The 17404-nt window shown below is 44.5% G+C and overlaps 1 protein-coding gene across 1 annotated transcript in view; it reads left to right on the top strand.

Annotated features, from left to right (window-relative positions):
- Positions 1-3388: 3388 nt before the first annotated feature.
- Positions 3389-17404, top strand: part of VAV2 (vav guanine nucleotide exchange factor 2) — a 258067-nt gene continuing 244051 nt past the window's right edge. The window contains exons 1-2 of the mRNA XM_034752021.1: positions 3389-3397; positions 4375-4491. Of these exons, the coding sequence (XP_034607912.1) occupies positions 3389-3397; positions 4375-4491 (126 nt within the window). The remainder of the gene's footprint in view (positions 3398-4374; positions 4492-17404) is intronic.

Below are 17404 nucleotides of genomic sequence, written 5' to 3'. Positions count from 1 at the left end.
GAGTCCTTCCCTCCCCGCCGACCGGAGCGGTGTGGAGTCCTCCCGGCAGGCGGTGTGGCGGTCAGGGCTGCGTGGCGAGCGCCCCGCTGAAGCCCTGGCCGCCCCTTTCTCTCTCTCCCCCTGCTAGCCGGGGCACGTCTGCAGCGCAGGGAGTCCCCCTGCACCTTTTTTTTTTTGCTTGGGGCGGCAAAAAAGCCAGAGCCGGCTCTGGGTAGAAGGACCTCAAGGCTCCAGTTGAGTAACATACCTAATAGCATGCACAGCGCTAAGCTTGCGAGTAGTCCCACTCATGTTAAGTTAGGCGTGGGCTAAAGTACTCTGCTGAACTAGGCCCTTACATGGATTTTGATGAGAATTGCATGCTGCTAGCCATTGCACTCACCCCATGACCGCGTATACTCAGCCAGTTGTAGTTAATTAACATGTGGAACTTCTACAGCACCATCTAAACCAAAGATTTAACCATCTTTCAGAAACATTTTTAAAACGCCTCCATGTCCATGTGAAGTGGGTAAGTGTAAGTATTATACAGGTGGGGATCACAAGGCAATGTTCCTACTGTAGCAGGGTAAGACACAGTTAATTGGCTCTCTTTAATACAGGAGTCAGAGTTGTAGAGATGAAGGCAGGTTTTGTGTTAAGACCCTCGACTGATACTCAGGACCTGGGCTAAGTTCCCAGTCTGTGGCATACTTCTGCGTGGGCAAATTGTTTAACCTTGCTCTGTCTCCGATTCCCTATCTGTAAAATGGGGACAATTCTTATTTCCTACCGCACAGTGCTGTGGTGAAGATAAATTCATTGACTGTATCGTGCTTGGATGCTAACATGATGAAGGTCATCTAAGTGTATTGGTTGAAAGTTTTCCTTTCTCCATCAGCCTTTTCCAGAGACTCTTTAAATGGTTGGTTGGATTCTTCCTGGACTCTTGTCATCTGTGTGAACTCGGCAACTGTCTGATTGCATATTTGCTGTGGTTTTTGATGTATTCCGCAGATATTACCTGGAGCAGTAGAAGAGGCTGTGAGACAAACGCAGAGGGAGGTTTTTTTGCACTAATTTAGCAATTGGTAGTGGGGCCCCTGGCATGATAGTTTCCAAATTTGAATAAGATGCACAATGACAGCAGCAGGTAGCTCTTGTTTGATGGATTTTTTATTATTATTATTATTATTATTATTGCTCTTTGCTCGTCTCCAGTGAGCTGAGATTAGATAGGTTGGATAGAACTAATCTTAAAAATTTTGTTATGGCTCATGCCCACTCACCAGTGAAAATACTGTCAGCAGAAGTCTTCTAGTTTGCTTTGATGATGCGCTTGCTCCTTGATCTTTCTGAACTCGGAGGCTGTGAAGTTGAGTTCTTCAAAGAATTTGAACTGAAATTCTACAGCACAGATCTTGGGGGTTCAGTTTAAGTCCTCTGACTGCCAGGAGAGATTTTTGAATCCACTGCTGCAAGAGACAGTCATTCTGGTCAGTAGATTCCAACCCTTATTTCTGCCTGTGCATTGGGACGACGGGGGTGAGGCGGATGCTATGAATACTGCAAAAGGGGAAGGCAGTTTTTTTTTTTGCGTTCAGGATTATGAAAGGAAGCTTGCTTTTCATCATCTGTAATTATGGTTAAAACCTGTGTCATTAACTTTTCAAATTGGAAGCTTAAAAGGATTTAAAGTAAATGCTTAGTGGAAATTTGAGATGAATGAGACGTTAACAAAAAAACAGACCCCTTCTATAAACAAATTAGTTTGCATAGGCTGAAAGCTCCTGTAGAGGCCTGGAAGACTGAGATGTAGTATGAAGCCTACGCATTTGCATACCCACCCACCCATTCAGCCGTATGTATGTTGTAAGACAATTCTGTAGAGTCTAGTCAGAGTGTTAATTTTGTCTTTTCAATCACTCACACTATCATTCTGCCCCCAGGTCTATTCAACTAATGAGAATGTTCTGAGTTTATAATGATTCTGATGATGTAATGCTTCTAGCCTGTGTTTTTTATTGGTTGAGTTTTATTGCCTACTGCTGGAGGTGTGTGGGTGGAACGACACAATCTCCCTGTTTGCCTATTTAAATTAGTTTCTCATTAATGAAGTGGTCTTTCTAACCCACTGCCTGACTAGGGTTGCCAACTTTCTACTCCCACAAAACCAAACACCCCTGCCCTGCCCCTCTTCTCAGGCCCCACCCTTACTCACTTGCTCATTTTCACTGGGTTGAGGTGAAGAGTGGGGGAGTGAGAGCTCCGGCTGGGGGTGTGGGCTCTGGTGTGGGGCCAGGGATGAGGGATTTGGGGTGTAGAAGGGGGCTTTGGACTGGAACTAAGGGGTTCGGAGGGCAGGAGGAGGATCAGGGCTGGGGGAGTCAGGGGTGCAGGCTCTGGGTGGCACTTACCTCAAGCAGCTCCCGGAAGGAGCAACACATCCCCGCTCTGGCTCCTGTGTGGAGGTGTGTCCAGGTGGCTCTGTGCACTGTTCTGTTTGCAGGCGCCGTCCCTGCATCTCCCATTGGCTGCCATTCCCAGCCAATGGGAGCTGCATAGCTGGCACTTGTGGTGGGGGCAGCGCGGAGACCCTGGCTGCCCCTATGCGTAGGAGCCGGAGGGGGGACATGCCGCTGCTTCCGGGAGCCACACGGAGTCATGGCAGGCAGGAAGCCTGCCTTGTCCCGCTGAACCACCAACCAGACTTCTAACGGCCTGGTCAGCGGTGCTGACCAGAGCTTCCAGGACACCTGGTAACCCTGTGCCTGACCCCTTAAATATAACCCCAAATGCAATAATATTTATAGGCATACTTCATGCTGTTTTGTTTGTGGAGATATGGGTTGGCCAAGAAGGTTATGGTTTGATTCTTTGCAAAACTTTTGGTAGGTTTTAAATTGCATATTTGTAAAGTTTGCAAGTAGCAATTTCTACCATGCTAAATTGGCCAGTTGGGGGCCATTAACAGTACCATGTGACTACAATGTTACTGACCCAACACAAACTGTGGGGCTGTTGCAACCAAATATGCAATTTGAAACTTGCCCTAAGTAGTTACATGACATTGTTTCCGTTCCTTGATTGGTTGATTTATGTAACAATGTGAGAATTAAGAATATTTGTGAACCATTTGTCAATGAGCAAGCAATTGAAGAAATCCGTGGAGAACTTTGCATAATGAGTACATTGGAGAATTTTGCATGGAAAACTTGCAAACAGAAAAAAGGTGAAATAACTTTTCTGCACAGTCATTCAGTCCGCTCTAATTAATAACATGGGTAAGAGCCAAACAACTGAAGCAACACCTTACTTCTCTGATCCCTTCCTTTCTTGTTGCCATACATTAGTGTAGAAAGAGCCCTCTGTGTTCCCCGATTACAAGACCCATGAAGGTCACGCACACATGGTCACAGTGCAACAATCCATTATTGCTATTGTCAAAGATGGCATCTTTTTTTAAGAGGCATTGGATTACTCAGCCGATGGAGCCGTATGACTAGTGGCTGAACAATCTTAAGTATTTTACGGTGGTCACAAATGAGATGAGAATTCAGATGGGCTAAAATTAATGATGACCAAAACGCTGTGAAAACAATCTTCACTGTGAGAGACTTGCTATTTATCTGTGTTTTTGTGTGTGTTGTACCCTAAGGCTCTCTGCTTAGTGACCTGCCTCTGATTTGGTCCACCAACTTCATTTCAGGTTGGATCACAAGAATGGCAGCTATCATCTGTGAATGTGCTGGGGGTTCTGTTTTCTAGCATGTCAATTAGCTGACATGTCAGCGTGTCGGAGGAACTTGGAGGGGGAGAAGTAAAGTACTGTTTGGATCAGCTGCCGATAGTTTGACTTGAGAGGGTGAAAAAAATTCATTTTTTCTGTCCTTGCTCCTTTTTCTATGTCACTTGTACTTTTTATTTTTGTAAATATATGGTGTGTGTGTGTGTGTGTGTGTGTACACTCGTATTCAGTGCAATGTCTGAGCCTTGCATGGGGAGCCATGGAATAGATTCAAATTGTCATTAGTTGCAAACTCAGTAATACATTTTTATATAATTTTTAGCTTAACTTGTGCTCGACTTAGAGCTTGAAAAGGAAACATCCTGCTCTTAAGTTGTTTAGACCCTATGCCTTGTGAACACGCACTTGAACGTCAAGTTTTGGTTTCCAAAAGGGCCTCTGTTGATGGTATATTATTGAGAGCACACTCCATAGTGGAGCACTGGGGAACCTGTTTGTACTAGAATGCTCAGTAAACGAATGCATCTTCTCACCAGGCAGTTCCCACATTCTTCACTTCCTGTTGCATGTGAATTTTGATTAATGTCTACAGTAAATTACTCTTACAGAATTATAGCCTTGTCTCTTTTTTTTTTTCCTTTTTGCAGTTTCTCTGTTTGAAGAACATTCGAACATTCTTAAAAGTCTGTCATGACAAATTTGGGTTAAGGAACAGCGAGCTGTTTGACCCCTTTGACCTCTTCGACGTGCGGGATTTTGGAAAGGTAAAAGCTAACTCCTAATCTGTGTTTGAAAAAAGGGTTTGAAAGGGCTTTTACTGCTGCTGGAAGCCTAGACTGTTTTTGAAATGTCCTGCCCAATGCTGGGCTGATCATGCAACCAGCTTGATTCTGCATAGCTCGTGTAACCCACACCTGTTTGTATGGCACTCTGTCTTCCCTGCCCCTGGTGGTGGCTGGGTCCTGTGATCAATCGATGAGCGTGCTACATCCTTGACTAGCAGAGGTGGCTCTCTTAGCTCAGGCTGTGTAGGGGCTCGTGCTTTAGAACTGTTGCTCCTTCTCTCACCTCAGTGGCTAGTCATAGTTCAGGGCTCTGTGGGTTTTCCAGCTGGGAGTAAAAATTGGTTCTAGCCAGGTATTTCTTGCAGCCTTGTTTATTGACAAGGAACGTACTGTGTCTCTGAATGCAGAAGGAAACAAGAACAAAAAGGAGCTGTTTCTTGGCTTAAAGCCCTGCAAGCCCCAGAGTCATACTGCACTCACAGGTTATTGCTTGGTTTTCTTGCCCCCCCACCTTGTTTGTTCTGTTTCTTTCCATGAGTTCTCTGACAGACCCACACCAGCTTGGTCACAATACCCAGTCGACCCTTCTGTCCCCATGGGGCTAGTTTCTGGACAGACTCTGCTAGGCTGTGTTTTAGGTGTTGCCCCTTAACTGTTTCTTACACCGGTCTTAAATGGCGGATTCGTTCACACATCAGTTCAACAAGGTTTTGACTCCACCCATAGCAAGGTTTCATCCAGCTCACAACCGAACCCACAGGTCCCCCTACTGGTTCAGTCTGTACTGCTGATTGACAGATTTTCTTGTTGGGGAACAAAATATTGTAATGGCTGCTCATAAAAAAAATATACAATTATTTACGGAGATGATGTTATTGGAGGCAGTGGGTCTAGTGGATGTGGCAGAGATCTGGGACTCAGAAGACCTGGGTTCTGCTTCAGATTCTGCCTCTGGCCTGGTGGCTCACCTTGGACAAGCTACTTCATATCTCTGCTTCCCTTACCTTTTGTGTTTTGTCTCCTGAGATGTGCAATTGCTTCTATCTCTTGATAGGTATACAAACAGTACTGAGAGCAGTGGGATCCCAATTTCAATTGAGGCCTCTAGGTGCACTTACGATATAATAACCAAATATATAGAGACCAGTTTGTTTCCACGACAGTGAGTAGATTTCAGGCTTGGGCTAGCACCCTTAGGTGCTTTTGAAAAATGTACCCAGAGACTTTTCTGACCACCAGCCCCCAGACAATAATTTTGTTTTATTTGTGCTGTGTGTCACATAGATGAGAGCAAAGGGAGCATTTCCTTTTTCTGTGTGTAATGGCAGCACTGAATTCTGGATGAAGCCCAGGTGGAAGGGAGCTTCTGAATGGTTTTGACACGAGTGTCTGTCTGATATCCCATTTACTAGAATTCAATGGCATTAGCACTGTAATGTTACTTTGACAGATATAGGGTCTAGGGAAGCCTTCACACACAAGGCAGTATATTCTATTCTTTGGGCAATATTGGTGTTAATAAGTCACTCAGTTCTTTTAGGAACTATGCATTACTTTGTCTCCTGAGCTACAAGGCATATGCTATGTGAAGGCATCCACTTTTCTGATTAGCTGAAGAGTAGCTTTCCACTGGCTGATGGGAAAGATTAGATTATATTTATTGCCTAATTTAGTTTGGGGACTATTATCTGGAACTTGCAATTGAAGGAGTTTGTTTTATGAGTTCATGATTTATGAACCCGCAAGGGGACTCTGGTTCAAGTTTTGAGACTACAGATGCACAGAAGCTGGGCTGGGGAAAGAACTGTTGTATAGAATGCTGGTTTGCTTTCACATTTTGTTGCAGTTTATGGTACCAAATGGCTCAGCAAAGTTATTAATTGGAGCTGGTTTTTTACCCTTTGAGACCATACCAGCTGAACATCCTCCCACTCCTTTTCACTTATAGTCTAGCTGTGACTGGTCTCTAGAACATCATTCTGCCTCTGCTGAAAGCAAATTAGAGGTTAAATAACATGGGAGAGTCGTAAAAAATTACTTTCCATTTTGAATCACAAATTGTATAACTCCTGAGAGCGCAAAGGAGTCTTTAAATTAGATCCCCACTGGCCAAATGCAGACTTCAGACACGCACAATTCTTCGTGGAGCCCATTCATTACTTAGATCAATAACACTTTTCAGTTACAGGACACTTATGCCATGTAAGAGCCTCTTATATACAATGCAGAGTAATGGTTGACCATTTAATTATATGGTAAGCACAGAGTAACGGTGCTGGGTGTTTCCATTTTCAGATATCACTTACAGCTATTTCTGTACTCCAAACTAGAAGGCCAGTTAGGTAATGATTACTAACAACTTTTGGACTTGCTGAAAGGTAATTCTCAAGTAAAAAGGCAGGGGCATGTAGTTACTCTGTATTTACTTGGTGACCTTCATAGGCTGCCTGTAAATAAAGGGGCATTACCATTTAGTATGTGCAGGAGGTTTCCGATGGACATCTGGGTTCTTTACTATAAGAAAAATGCTAAAAGAACCCTCAAATTCTTCCCTCCTTCCCCCCAACAACAGGCTACATTCCCAAGCCGGATCCTCAGCTGGTCTAAAGCAGTACAGACTTCAATGGAGCTACCGCTGATTTTACATCTGCTGGGTTACTGCTGTATTTTCCTGTTTGACTCCTATTCTGCGCCTAAGGGATCCCCTCACTGTGTATTATTACCTTAGATTTACATTGTCACTAACTCTTAGGGCCAGATGCTTGGGTGTGTCTGAGCTCAGTGCATGAGGGGAGGTATGCGGTCGTGCTCCACGCCTGTCTCTACCACTATAACCCCGAGGGCTCGTTTGTTCCCTGGCAAGAATTAAAGCCGCCTCGGAGCTGCGTTAATTGCTCTGGCTAGAATGGCCTCCTACAGGATTTTTCCTCTGTCCAGTATCTCTGGCTTTATGGGGGGAGGGATAGCTCAGTGGTTTGAGCGTTGGCCTGCTAAACCCAGGGTTGTGAGTTCAATCCTTGAGGGGGCCACTTAAGGATCTGGGGCAAAAAAATCAGTACTTGGTCCTGCTAGTGAAGGTAGGGGGCTGGACTCGATGACCTTTCGGGGTCCCTTCCAGTTCTATGAGATAGGTATATCTCCATATATTATGCTACCTCCATAGTGCATGGGGTTTCCTAGCTGCCCTGTTAGGCCAGCTTTCCATCTGTCTGGGCAGCCTGAAGGGTCTGAGATCTGTCCCCCTCTTTTACCAGGCTCCGGACTTCGGAGAACTGAAAATAGTTGCCCTGTTGTTTCATTGCTGAAGAAATAAAAGTCCTGTCTCGGTAACTGAAATACATCTTTTTATGGAGGATGTGGGCATTGGCTTGGAGAATCTGACAGACCGATCTTCCATTACAGGCTGACTTGCAATGGCGAAGACACAGCATAGTCTGGCGGTTAAAAGCGAAACGTTGCCAGTCAGGAGTTCTGGTCTTGTCTCTGCTGTTGATTTGCAGTTGGACCTTGGGCGAGTCACTTCTCTGCTAGTTTTAGTGGCTTGTCTCCCAGGTTGTTGAAGTAGGATTGATGTTGGTAAAGGGGTTGGGTCCTGAGGCAGAAATAGCCGTAGAAGTGAAAAGTTCTGTTGCTGTCATCGTGGGAGGCTGGAACGCAGGGCCTAGGCAAACAGATGTGTATTTTTCTTGGGTGTTGCATAGCTTTTCTTGTCATGTCTCATAATTACCAAAAAGAATTGCTTTAGATCAGGGGGTCTGATTGCTTCCAATGCTCTTTTCCCCGTGTTTAGACCCTGCTGTTAAGCAATAATATTGTGACAGTGACGTGCCCGGATCCTGACTGAGATTTCCAAAAGCGACGACGGTTTTGGGCGTTTCAGTTTTTGGGTGTCTGACTTGAGATGCCTTTTAAAAAGGCCTGATTTTTCTGAGGGCAGGGGCACAGCACCTTCTATACAATGAGGCCTCTTCAAGGTCCTCTCAGGTTGGGCCTGCCAAATCAATAGTCCCCTTTGAAAAGCTCAGCCCATGTGTGTGACTTCATTGCAGCAGCCGTGGATGTGGGATTCCAAGGAAGAAACACACCATTGCCTTCAGTTTAGGGTCGGATCCTGCAACGCACGGAGTTCCTCCTGAGAGGTACTGAGCACCTGTAACCTCCACTGACGGCAATGGGACCATTCCGTACTTTGAAGAATCCTGTCTGTAATAGCAAAGGGAACAAAAATAATGCCCAAGTATGTCTGTGATTTTTGCACTGTACATATGTGCGTTTAATTTAATGACAGCAATAACATAAAGCTTAGCTCTTGCATAGCTCTTCAATTTGTTGGCACTAGATGTAATGAGATCAGATGTACATAAATATGGATTAAACGCTTCATCACTCTGAGTCAGCATGGAGGCAGTGAGGTTCATGAAAAGGAGTTACTCACTTTCAATAACTTGCAGTAATACACTTAAGGTTTCTTTTTTGTAGAGAGATAATTCACTATCCATAAACCTATGGAGTGTGCTATTTATTAACCTCCCCCTTCTCTCTTCTGTACTCCCAGACTTGTTTAACTGCCCTGACTTTCTGCTGAACTTGATGGAATGTTTCAAAGAACCTTTTTACGAGTCCTGGGTCTCTCACGGTCTGAACTGTAGGCGTGCAGTGATGCTGCTATAAAAATCAAAAGGGGAAGCTCAGTCATAAGTCACCTGAAATACAGGGGATGTTGACTCTTCTAGCATCTGAGATAAACCAGTTGTTTCAAGTGGGCGTGTTGCTTCTGGTACTGAGACTCAAACCATTTAAAATTGGTTTAACTTTGCACATCCCTGGTTCTCACAGATGGGCCTCAGCCACAGAACTTGGATATGGGTCTTAACTCTTTCAAACCTTTGGAGAGTGTTTTGGATGCAAGAGTTTTTCAGGCCCATCTTTGATCTGATTAATTAATCTTCACTTGCTGCAACTGTCTCACTGATCTGGCTCAGGGAGTTGCACACCCATGGTTTGTTTTTCGTGTCTGGTGCCTGGGGAAGGAGGAGCGCATGGCGGGGGACAGTGGTATGTGTGTGTGAATGTAGCATGCGTGGGAGGTTGCAGCACTATCAGTTTGAAGGAGGGAAGCGGTGAGGAGAGAGTAGGGGAGCCTTCCGGGAGAGGGAAATATACTAGGCTGATAGGGATGTGGGAAGCGCTTATTATACGGTCAGATGAAAATTTAGTGTACAAATATTTACAGCACGTACTTAAAAATTTGAAATCATTTTTCATGTAAAGAAATACCTTTTCTCCCAAGAGGTTGCAGGATGGCCTGGTGGAATATCCTTGAATAGGTCTAGATGGTCCAAAGCCAGGCCAAATCTTTCTGAACCGGATGCCATGGCGCTTCCATGTCTGTGACTTCCCCTTTCCTCCGTCCCACCTCCTTGTTTTCAGAGGTGCTGGGCACCCACAGCTCTCATTGGTTTCACTGGGACCGGTGACAGCCAGGATGCAACTGACTCAGGAGCTCTGCAGACGGACCCGCAACCGATTTCTGGATTCTCCTGGGTTGGTGGCTGCTCTACTCTCCTAATCTTTCCTCAGTCCTCGTTGGCTGAAGCAGCATCTTGTGATCTCAAAATGCTGTTTGGATTCCACAATAATAGGAACCTTTATGAAAACTTCAGCAAGATGAGTATTTGCACCATCACCTGGGAAGTTAAAGAATGCACCAATGCGCATGCGTCGATCCCCCCAGCTCTGCAGAAACCAAGATGTCTGACACTGTAAAATTTACTCTCCTTGTTTTCATTAAAAAAAAAAAAAAAAAATCATTCCTAGACAGGACCTGATCATCAGAGGTCCAGAACACTTGCATCACCCGCTGACTTCAATGGGAGCTGTGGGGGTGCTCCTAGTTTTTTCCAAGCAATTGTTGTGTAAAATATTGCTAGAGTCGATACAACTTTAATTCTTCTTGGTTTTGGCATTAGAAAGATTTTCAGAATCATTCAAGGGCTTTAGGAAGACACATTCCCATTGGAAAGAATTGGCACTAGCCTTGCTAATTTCTTAATCATTTTTTGTAAAAATGTCCCGTAAAATAACCATCTCCTCCTTTTTTTTTTTTTAATTTTATTTTAATACCCCTATGGCAATATTTTAGTGTGGGCCTTCAAAATCAGGCACTTATTTATAACATGTGCAGTGTGCTGTAAGGGGGAGGGAGAGAGAATTCTATGATATAATATAGGTAATTGAAAATTACAAGGCTCTGGGTAAATGGATGTGTTCCGGTGCCATGATAAACAAAGACAGCTAAACGCCCACCCTTCCACCCACAGCCAAGCTGCTGGCAGTGCAAACAGCTCTGCTTTTCCCATCCTTTGTTTGTTTTGCTGGCTTATTGCAGCCAAGAAAGAATTAAAAGCAATGTGTTTTTCTTTAGAGTGGTCGCTCTCCAGTTAGCTCTTTGCAATAGCACTTGTAGGGGTTAGGGGGTGGGGGAGAGGGAGGGCCATTGGCAGAGCTGAATGTAACCAACTGCTGTGGACCAACATCTGATCTTAACACTGGGGGTTCATCCTCTGTGGCATGTGTCCTGTTTATTTACAAATCCTCCCGTTGAATGCTCTACAGAACAGATTTCTCCTTCTTATAAGTCCCTGCACTGATTAGTCAGGTGACCATTGCACGGTAGTTGATGTGTATCCAAAAAGAGGCAGAATCAGAGATAAAACTGGTTCTACTTGCTGAACAACTTGTCAAACATTATGGTCGGTGGGTGGGTTGGGAGGTGAGAAGAACTCTCCAAAAAAGGGCATATGTATTTCTTTTTTCCCCAGGACAGCGGTAGTGTAACTAGCCTGCAGAGAGAGGGTGTGTGTGTGAGAGAAGAATATTGGCAGATCTTTACTTACAGAGATGAAAGATGACTGCACGAACCCATCAAGACACCTAGCGCCAACCATGTCTGTTTTTGAAATGAATGTGCTGAGATTACAGACGGCCGTAGTATATGAGCTTCTTCAAAACTGCAGATTAGCAGATAGACATCCTGGTCTGTTTTTAGAGCGAGCTGGTTTGTAGCTCGGCTGGAATCCAGTCCGAGAACACTTGGCTGAAAATTTTAAAACTGCAGTGGAACCATTAAGAGGCCTGGGGCTCTAGATACCAGGATGAACAGTAAAAATGGTGCACGTGCGTGCGCGTGCATGAAAATTCTTTAAAGCAAGGGCTTTTTGCAGGAGGTAAAATAATATCAAGCTTCATATTGTGTTTTAATCCTGTGATCATAAAAACTTAATCTAGTTTAGAACTAAGAAGCTGCTATGATAAATGGGAAAAAGGGAGTGGGGGGAACCAGGGCCGGCGCTTCCATTTAGGCGACCTAGGCCATTGCCTAGGGCACCAGGATTTGGGGGCGTGTGTGGCATTTTGCCGCTGTTGGTGGCAATTCGGCGGCGGGGGGTCCTTCCGTGCTCCGGGTCTTCAGCGGCAATTCTGCGGTGGGTTCTTCACTCGCTCCGGGACCCGCCGCCGAAGTGCCCCAAAGACCGGGAGCGCGGAAGGACCCCCCTGCTGCAGAATTGCCACGGACGACTGGGAGCATGGAAAGACCCCCGCCTAGGGCGCCAAAAACCCTTTGGGGGACCCACCTTGACTCTGTTACTAGATAAACTTCTTATCCTTTCCTCTTACCAAATGTTGTAAAGTGTGTAGTTGTAATTTATTTGGGGGAGAGGTGCTCCAAAATGTTAAAACAGCACTCAGCAGGTGCAGTGTGTCGAACAGATGTTTTCAGCTAAAATACCAAAAGTATGTACAGGAAGCCTTGTTACTGTACTTCCTTAAAACACAAGACAAATGAATTTCAGATTTCTGTGGCTGCTCAAGCATATACCAGGCAGTGCTTTCTGTTATGCAGGGTATTGCAGACAGTTGGGATTTGTTTAAACATTACTATGTTTAGCCTTTAATTGATAGTGATGACTGATGCCATGTGCCTAAAGCAAAGTCCGCATTTAGGCTCTGATACTGAGACAGGGTTTTACCCGTCCAAAACCAGTAGCTGGATGGAGATCTTCTACTCTTTAAGCTCTTCAGGGCAGGGAACTGTCCCTTACTTCGCGTTTTGTACAGCACCAACCAGAATGTGGCCTCAAATTTGGTCGCAACTCTAAATTTCCATTCCGTAGGCAATTTTGATATTTCCGATTTTTTTTTTTTTCTGAATTGGAATTAAAATATAGAATTTTTTCCCCATGAAATGAAATTTCCAACCAATTTTCGTTTTGGATTGATTGGGAATGTTTTTGTGTTGATAAAATCAGAAGGATTACTTCTGATTTGGACTTTTTTGAAAAATAAATCAATTGGGGGGAGGGGGGGAAATCAAAACAACGGTTTAAAAATGAAAAATGGAAGTGCTTTGTTTTGCTTTGTTCCGAATGAAATTTCATTGAAATCAACCTGCGAAAGAGTTTCAAGAAAGAGTGGCATTTTCCGACGTGCTAGTGCTAGTAATTAATAACCATTGAAAGCCTGATGCAGAGACATACCTATGAAATTGCTATATGGCCATCTGGAGGGGTATGCTACATAGAGTGAAACCTCCTATGAAGCAAGTATTTAATTGCACAATAATCATGTTAAATGAGCGGAATCTCTGTCCTGTGAATTTCAGAGCTCTCCAATATGTCATGACTTCAAGAATAAAAACCCTCCTTTGTCCAATAAATAACTGACCCTGGAATAAAGTTTTAGGCATAAAGAACCTAACTACATGGAATTTGGTAGATCATAAAGTTAAATGGACATTTATTAAACCAACGTTTGGCAAAGGAGTGAGGTTCCTAGATCAAAAATAACACTTGGGGCTTGTCTATGTGGTGCAGCAGTGCACCCCGGAGCAGTGTGAATTATCCAGCGTTCAAAAATGTTTCACTCTAGTTGCCCTGTGCAGATCCCACACTGACACGCTCTAAAAGGTTCGTAGTGCGTTGACGTAGTACTGTTTCAAATGCGCAGTAGGTACCTTTTAGAGCGCAGCAGTGGGGTCTGCCCGCCCGGGGCAGTTAGAGCGCCTTTAAAGTGTTGTACTCTACAGTTTGCATCTGTCTGGCGCACGTTGCGGACAAGCCTGTTAGTGTCTTTTCATCCAAGGTCATCACAAGGAGAGGTGCCTTGTAAAGATACGCTTGCAAAGTAGGTTACCCCATATTTTCAAGTGGGGAAACTGAGGCACAGGCAGGGTGACTTTGACACTACTGGAAATGTGGGCGAGTTGGCAACAGGATACAAGTGTTCTTATTTCTGATCCTTTGCTCTAACCATGAGGCAGCAGTGCCTCTTTGGATGGTAAAATATGTTTTGATCCAGGGCTCTGAGAATGGTTCATGTCCTATTGCACACAAAAGAACTTTCATTGGAAAATGGGCACTCTCTAAAAGAGGGCTCCTTTGAACCTTTTTTTCATGCTGTACCCTCAAACCCTCCTTTTAAAGCTATGCCAGTAAAATTGCACTGCAGCAAGGTGGCAGAAGTTAGTGTGTGTCTGGGAGCCCCCAGGCGTCCTCTGTTGCCATATCTAACTTACAGGGGATTTTAGCGGCACAGTGTGTACGGTATTTGAGAGGCAGACACGTAGCTGTCTGTAGAGGCCAGTAATAATCCCATGCCTTACAGTTTTATGCAATTTCCCACTGGATCTTTAATGCAAACCCTCTTGTGATGATACAGCCGAACCCTGCCAGCCCAAATAGCATGAGCCCCATGCTGAGTGCCCACGCTGTGAGCTGGGCCACACCGGGCAAGGTCCCCTCCCATCCTCTTGGCCACAGTTAGTCCTGTATTGATTACAGCTTAAGAACCACGCTTCCTTTTGAAATCTGGCAGCTTGGGATGTGCAGTGAGTGGATCGGAATCTGGCTGATGGGAAAGATGTAATACAACATCCTTGGGTGGCCCTTGACTGTGGCATTCTTAGCGCTTGCTGCTCTTGTTCAGCTTGACAGCGGGGGGGAGGGAAGGGGTGTGTTGAGGGACTGCTGCTCAGTATAAAGCCGCTGGAACTCCCAGCAGCAGATGTGCATCTCTGCTGATGCCACGAGAAGAAAGGATCCACTTACAACCGGCGAATCTTGCTCAATATTTAATAGGTCTTTAGTGCTACCATTTAAGAGGAAGAAGGATCCTTCCTCTTCACCCAGAGGCTGCAGTGGGCTCCTGTGAAATGAAATGCTTTGCCCTTGCTTGTCATTTCTTGCCATGATGCAAGTAAGACACCCCAGATCCCACCACCTATCTTTTCCAGTGGGCTCCAGATGTGTTCTAGGGTCAGGCTGGGCAGAGCACTCTGGGGTAATGAGGAGTTTGTGACCTGGATGCAGGCCTTTGCTCTTCCGTGACTTAACTCTGTGATGTGAGCTGATAAAAGTTTGAGCGTGTCTCCTTCTGCCGTTGCACTTAGGTTTTGGAACGGTCTCTCCGTACTCGGTGTGCCAAACCACTTCCCGCTCTTAGCTCAAATCCCTCCTTATCCACAAAGCCCTTTCAAAGAGGATCCCACAAAGAATACAGGCTGTGATTTTTTAGACTGGTGTGTCCGATACAGACACACGGGCCCAGTTCTGCAATCCTTCCTGACCCGGGGTGAAACTCACTCCTGTGTATGAAGCCTGGGCACCTCTTCGGCTCTGCACGGGCGTGAATTTTACTTGCTGAGTAGTGTTGTACTCATTCACTCAAACTGCCCTTTTGATGTTCTTGTCCAATGTGAGTAAGGATTGCAGAATAAGGCCATTGTATTGTAAGCTCCTTTGGGGAGGGGCCACTTCTTCTGCTTGCGAAGTATTGAGGGAATTGATGGGGCTCCAATAATAATCAGCCCACAGAAGCTTTTAGGTGCTGTGAATCTACCCTGTGCCTTTTTCTTGTTTCTTCTCTCCTCCCCCTTACAAATCTGGACTGTTCCTAGCTCTGCAGCTTTCCAGTGAAACTGAAAGAGCCAGAAATATTGGTTCTGGGAAGTTTCTTTTCTTTTCTTGGCTGCTTTCCCTGGGATTTTCCAAAGGGTCCCATTACGGGATATTATGTTTCAGATCAAACAAGTATACACAAGACCCTTCCGAACTCCCGTCGTCTGGTTAGGAGAATTTCTGCTGGTAGGCCTTAAGTAACCTTTGGAATATTTAGCGTGAATGTAATCAAAGATGTTGATCAGGGTATATCTAGGTTTTTCTGAGCACGTATAAGTTGCTTTTCTGTTACTCTTGTGAGCTTTCTGACCCGTGCTCTCAGTAATTTTATACAAACCCATGGAAACGAGGCTCACGCTTTTTTGTGTATAGCTGGGAATGGTAAAACATTTACTGAAGTCGCTCTCGCCAAAAGTCAACCTGTTTCCTACAGCTCGATGTTTTTTGCCCATTGTTTGAGAAATGACTGATATTATTTAAATCCTTCGAGGTCGTTCTCCCTGAACAGCTCTTACTAGGTCTTGCCAGGTTTAAAAGACTTAGTGACACCGTCAACCTGAAAATCACAGCTGTGGTTGAAATCTTTGTACCATCTATAGTTACAAGTCAGACCTTAGATTACCACAACTGGAAGACGTTAGCAGGCAAAGTGCATTTCTCTCCGTGTTTTCAGTGTTTACTTTGAGCATCTGACCGCACTTGGTGTATAGCCTTCATGGGGGGCGGGGGGAAGGAAGGTAGGTATCTCAGGAAATACTATTTAAAGGGAACTCTTATCAGTAACTGGAATTTTTGAAATTAGTTGCTTTCAAAAACATTCAAGCGGATAGAGCCCCGTTACATTTTCCATGCTGGGGGGTGACCTGCTACCTACAACTGCAAAAGCTGCATATGGTCTTGTTAGAACTGTTTTGCATTAACGTGCAAATGATGATTTTTTTTTTTTTTTTTTAGGGCCCATAGGCACAAGCTTGTATGCCATAGGCATTCAGGTTAAACTTGCATTCTGAGTTATTCCTAGCGGGTGAGATCTTACAGATTTTAGTGACCCTGACACCGAGAGAGAGAGATCACGAGTTGTGTAAGTAATTAAAGGTGCCCAAAGTTTAAACACTTAACCACATGTGCGGGGTGACTCCTGTGAATAGCCCAATTGAAGTAAATGGGATTATTGACATGAGACACGACACTCAGATGCTGAAGTCCTTGTAATATTGGGGTCAAAGTTTAGGACCCTGATTCTGCAGTTCTCCCCTTTCTTTCTCCCAGGCAGCTCTTCCCCAAGCACTTGTGCGGTGGAGGGGGCCTGAGGAACTGGAATTAAACCCTGGTTCACAGTGGCCTAAAGAGAGGAGATCACCATTCACCATCATGCCTTTAATAGCAAGACACCTATTGGGGAGCCAGATAGAGCTCTTCTGTTTGTTTAAAACCTGTCACTAGGCTAAAATATCTCTGGAACCATAAAACCTGGTGCTAAGGATTGTCCCAAGTTCCTAGTATACAATAGAGGCAATTAATTTACTTCTGCACAAATTCACGTGGGAGTAAATTTGTATCGGTGTAACACATAAGAAATAAAAGAATGTGTCAGTCAATGGTCAGTTATCTAACTCCAGGGGTCGTTTTCCATCTCTGATGAGAATTCCACCCAATACTTGTTGATCTGCAAAAATCAGTTTATTATTAGAGCAGGTTAGAAAATGTTTTGTGGAAACTTTGGATGAGAATAAAGTTTTTGTCCATTTTGCATAGAAAATTTAGATTTTTTTTTTTTCTCAGCAAAAATGTGAATACCAAAATATTTTGGCTAAGACCAGAAATATTTCAATTTAGAGATGCAGCTGAGGTGCCTCAGGGATTATTTGTTTTGTTTTTGGTTTTTTTTTGCGTGCCTCATGCTCCCATGATGCACCACTGGCTCTCCTGTTGGAGAT

The sequence above is a fragment of the Trachemys scripta genome, chromosome 17, assembly GCF_013100865.1.
Source record: "Trachemys scripta elegans isolate TJP31775 chromosome 17, CAS_Tse_1.0, whole genome shotgun sequence".
In the NCBI taxonomy this organism is placed as follows: domain Eukaryota; kingdom Metazoa; phylum Chordata; order Testudines; family Emydidae; genus Trachemys; species Trachemys scripta.
This window is presented reverse-complemented; position numbering and strand designations above follow the sequence as displayed.